Genomic DNA, 4616 nt, shown 5'->3' with positions numbered 1-4616 from the left:
ACTAAAGTAGGTCTCCAACGATATCTGAGGGCTTTTGAGAAATATTGTAGTAACAATCAACTTCAAATTAACTATTCTAAATCCAAAGTAATGTTTTTTTCTAAAAAATGGGTCCCTCTTAGCAAGACGATAATCCAGCAAGTCAAGAGTTATAAATACTTGGGTGTCACGTTTAATTTTAATCTCCAATGGGCAACTCATAGAAGAAGGTCTATCAGTTTGGGGAAACTATCTTCCAACCAACTGAAATCCTTCTTTTTCTCCAAAGGAAACCAATTTGTGCCTGCCGCCATTAAAGTTTTTAATACTAAAAGTTTAGCTCAAGTTCTCTATGGTGTTCCTATATGGTTCAGTGCTTTTAACTGTGAAGTTGAATCAATTCAATCATCCTTTTTTAGACAAATTATGGGTTTCCCAAACTGTGTTTCTTACCATGCATTGTGCTCTGAATTAGGACTTAATTTGATTGAAACCAAGGCATGGGTGTTAACGGTCCGTTACTGGCTTAAATTGTATTTTAACATTGAAGATGGTTCGCTTTTGTCCTTTCTGTTAAAGGAAATTCATAGTACCTCTTGGGACTTGAATATTCGATCCAAATAACTTCTTTGGGCCTCTCCTTGGAGGAGTTAGCTTTCTCCTCTGAAGTGTATATTTTTAATACAATCAAACAGAGGCTTTTAGATATTGAGTTTCAAAAACTGCAGCCCTTTCATCCCCCTGTCTGCTCTTCAGCTTCATTAAATCTTAAGAATGATGTGGGATGTATTCCCCAGTATTTGTATAATTTGGATAGCCCTAGCCATCGAAGAGCTTTTTCCCTTGCTCGAGTAAATGCCTTCCCATCAAAACTACTGTATGGTAGGTTTCATAATATTCCTAAGTACGAACGGAGATGTGACTGTGGTTCAAGCTCTCTTGATTCAATTGATCACATACTGCTATACTGTTCGTTGCATGTATCTGCTAGGGAAAAATGGTTAAACTCTTGGTTGCATGGTAAATATCACCTTTCTAATGAAAGAAAATGTCAAATTCTATTGAATGATACAACAGCAGAGATTACAGTGGCAGTGGCTAATTTTTTAGTCTATGTGATAAGAGTGAAAAATTTGGGAAACTCCGTTTCATGATTTTATAATTATTTCAGTTTTTTAGTTGACTGTGTCATCTTCTGTTTCTGAATTTAATGCTGTATATGCTATTAAAGATTTATTGATTGATTGATTGATAGATCCTATTTGAACAAAGTGCTCCTTGGCAATTGGACGATCACAGTTGGACTTTTGGGCAAGTCCATGGCCCAGCCACCCTGGCCCAGCAGGGGACTGTCCCAAATGCAGACCATAGTGAGAGATAGGTGAATCCTCCATCTTTCTTTATTCTTCTGTTTCTTCCCTCCATTGCATTCTGGGCATGTGTAGATCCAGAATCACTGGCACTAACCCACAGGTGATCTCCAGCCTCCAATTCTGAGAACGTACCCATGGAAATAAAAAAGGGCGTACCTGCTGCATTCTGAAAATGAAGTTCCCAGACTACATTGACCAGAAGGCAATGGGGGAGGAAATGAAGAAATCAGGAAAGATGGAAGGATGGCACTGCAAGAATCTCTCCTACTTCAGCTGCCTCCTGACGAGGAACCTGGCTCTGCACACAGTCTTTATTCACAAGGTAAAAATGCAAACTAACATGACATCTACATGGCATAAGGTACAGCACTTACCATTCACAGCAAGGCAGTATCGGGCTGCGGTCACACAAGCAGTTTGCCGTGATATAGGAGTGTTACCTTTGCGGATTTAAAGAGCACAATCAGACAACACATCTGCCTTCCATGCCCCAGTCATTGTCACCCTGTGTTGCCCCGCTTTGGAAGCAGAGTAATCAATCTCCAGGGAAAGTCCAGTATTAAGGGATGCCAGCGTTTCTGCCCCACATTTCCCACTGTCTGAACTCCCCTGTTGCGAAATCCAGCCATTTGGGCAGTCTGAACCTTCCCTTCCTTTTCTGTCTCCTTTGGGTGTTCTTTTTTTAATCATGTATGCATGAATGCACGATCGCCCCTGGCATTGTCAATCACTGTGGCCAAGTAGTCATTCTGGATCGGGAGTCTCCAGGGGAGCTGTTTTCAAGATGTTTCATATTTTGTTATTGTACTTTATTGTTTATTGTTTTATGCTATGTTGTTTTTATTTGTTTGAATCTTGGCACTGTGTGCCTCCTGTTAGCCGCCCTGAGCCTTCGGGGTAGGGCGGGATATAAATTCAAAATAAATAAATATAAAGGGGCAAATCCACCCCAAAACCCCTCTCTCCTGTTTCTACATCAGTAACTGAGAGCATCCCATGATTGACACAAGGGTAAATGTACTGATATCAATGGGACTACTCTTGTGTACAACTGCACTTCTCCCCCATGTATTCCACAGAAGAGAGGCCAACGGAAGGAGGCTGAGAAGGGCCGGAGTACTTGGCAGAGAGATTGTGGAGCTGTCAAAAAGGAGCCGAGCTTTGGATACACGTTTATGCGCATGGGTGAAAGACCAAAAAACCCCCCCCACTGAATGCCACAGCAATCTAAACAATCAACCATGGTTTGAGTGCACAGTTAAGCTGATTTGGGATGGGATGTCTAATCAAAATTTCCTGCAACTATTTAAACTGCTGTGAATAGAGGCGCATCCAGATCATGCCAAGCCTCTGGTGTGACCACAACCTCAGTGGAGCTCCAGAAACTAGTGCAGAAAGACATGGAAGAAACTGACCCATCTAACTGGGTTTTGCTCATAGTGGTAAAAAAAGGACATTTGCCTTTATGTAGATTATGGGCCCCGGTCACACGGGAGGTTTTGCCCCACAAGAGTGACGGATCAGGGGCACAGCAAACGGGCGCAATCAAACCGCAACATCTTGGAAGCGGTGTGCACCCGTCCCTGATCCGTCCCTTCAGCCCGAAAACACGCATTAAAAAAAACCCTAGGAAAGCGGTGGTGCAGGCGGTAGAATGCCTGCTTTAACAACTATGAGCAGCCATTGCGGCTGTTCGAATACCACCGTGGCCGGAGTGAGCTCCCGGCCTCTGTCCCAGCTCCCGCCAACCCAGCGGGCCGAAAGCTACTTAATATCTAATGCAAGTAGGCGAATGGGTACCTACCCTTAGACAGGTAGGGGGCACCCACCTCTGTAGAAGGAGGCATGGTGGTGGTGCAGATGGTGTGGCGATGTGGATGGCGGCGACCAGCGGCGTAACATCGGCGGCGGCGGTGCTGCTGGAGTGGAGCGGTGCGGAGTGATCCCTGGCGGCCAGAGGGAAATACACCGAGCGACAGCAGCAGCAGAGACCTGACGACGGCAGCAGCAGCGGAGATCTGAGGCGCACGACGATGACGTGGGCATGGCGGTGCCTGACGGACGAGGCTGGCCAGCGTGTGGAGTCGTGCGCCTGTGTGGTGCCGGGAGTTCCAGAGGAGTATCGTGAGCCAGGAGGGGACGCCGCACCGGCCCAGCAGCCAAGGGTCAACTTAGCCACAAAAACTACGAACAGACGATGAGCTGAGCCAAGGATGCAAAAAGAGAGCATATACCACTGAGGGTGCTGGTAGGTAGTCCCACCCCCAATCCTCGATGTGGCCCTAGATAGGATGATTCAATTCTTAGAATGACAAAATGTGAACCGCCCAGAGACCCCTCCGGGGGTTAGGGCGGTATATCAAGTCTAAGGTAAATAAATAAATAAATAAGTACTACCAACCTGAAACGCCGCAGCAAGCACGGCTGTGGGATCGCCGGCACGCCCGTCTTCAGCAGCATTCGAGGTTCCCAGCCGAACTGCGCATGCGCACACATGCGCAGCCAGCTGCCTTGCTCTCCTTTCCGTGGCTCCCCCCCGGGATCTGATCGTGATGGGGAGCAACTGTGCAGCGGCTCAGGGGATCTGTCTGATCCCGCCGCTGTGCGTCTCTTTTGGTGCGGCTCTAAAAAGCCGCACTTTGACCGCGCCAATTTCCCCCGTGTGACCAGGGCCTAAGAGAACCAAACAAAGCCACTGTGAGTGACCGTTGTCCACTTTCACATGTAGAAGAAGTATTTGCAGAACTCTGCAGAGTGCAGAAGTTCTCTACACTTCATTTGCAGAGCGTTATCTCACCACATTATATTGCATGAAGACAGCTGAGACCTCACAGTATTTATTATACATGATGGGTTATTTCATTTGAAAAAAGTCCATTATGGATTTGCATCATTTTCTAGTGCTTTCCAAGGAATAATGTCCATAATCCTTGAGACCCAGCACTACTGTGTCTGGAATCACAGCTGTTTGGAGTTGTTTGGAATGCTCTTGTGTTTGGAATACTACTGTGTTTTGAATAACTGCTGAGGAGCAAGAAAATAACCTTATTCCGTCTGACGCTTTGTCAACAAACGCCTTCTGGACGTGATTCAACGCACGAGCCAGGGTCAAGTAGAATTAAATCACTTTTATTATTACATTCCACATGCATTCATAAGTCTACTCACATCTTTGTAATCTAATTCATCTCACTGGCTCATGGTGAAAAGGATGGTTGTCCCCACTCCTTGCCAGTTATAGAGAACAAAGGCTACAGGAAGAGA

At 45.8% G+C, this 4616-nt stretch overlaps 1 protein-coding gene across 1 annotated transcript in view; it reads right to left on the bottom strand.

The window, feature by feature from the left end:
• Positions 1–3398, bottom strand: part of LOC107106494 (olfactory receptor 10R2-like) — a 13341-nt gene extending 9943 nt beyond the window's left edge. Inside the window, exon 1 of the mRNA XM_015406656.1 lies at positions 3182–3398. Within this exon, the coding sequence (XP_015262142.1) occupies positions 3182–3398 (217 nt within the window). The remainder of the gene's footprint in view (positions 1–3181) is intronic.
• Between the last annotated feature and the right edge of the window lie 1218 nt (positions 3399–4616).

Source organism: Gekko japonicus, unplaced genomic scaffold (assembly GCF_001447785.1).
Source record: "Gekko japonicus isolate JY-2015 unplaced genomic scaffold, Gekko_japonicus_V1.1 scaffold188, whole genome shotgun sequence".
Classification (NCBI taxonomy): Eukaryota; Metazoa; Chordata; class Lepidosauria; order Squamata; family Gekkonidae; genus Gekko; species Gekko japonicus.
This window is presented reverse-complemented; position numbering and strand designations above follow the sequence as displayed.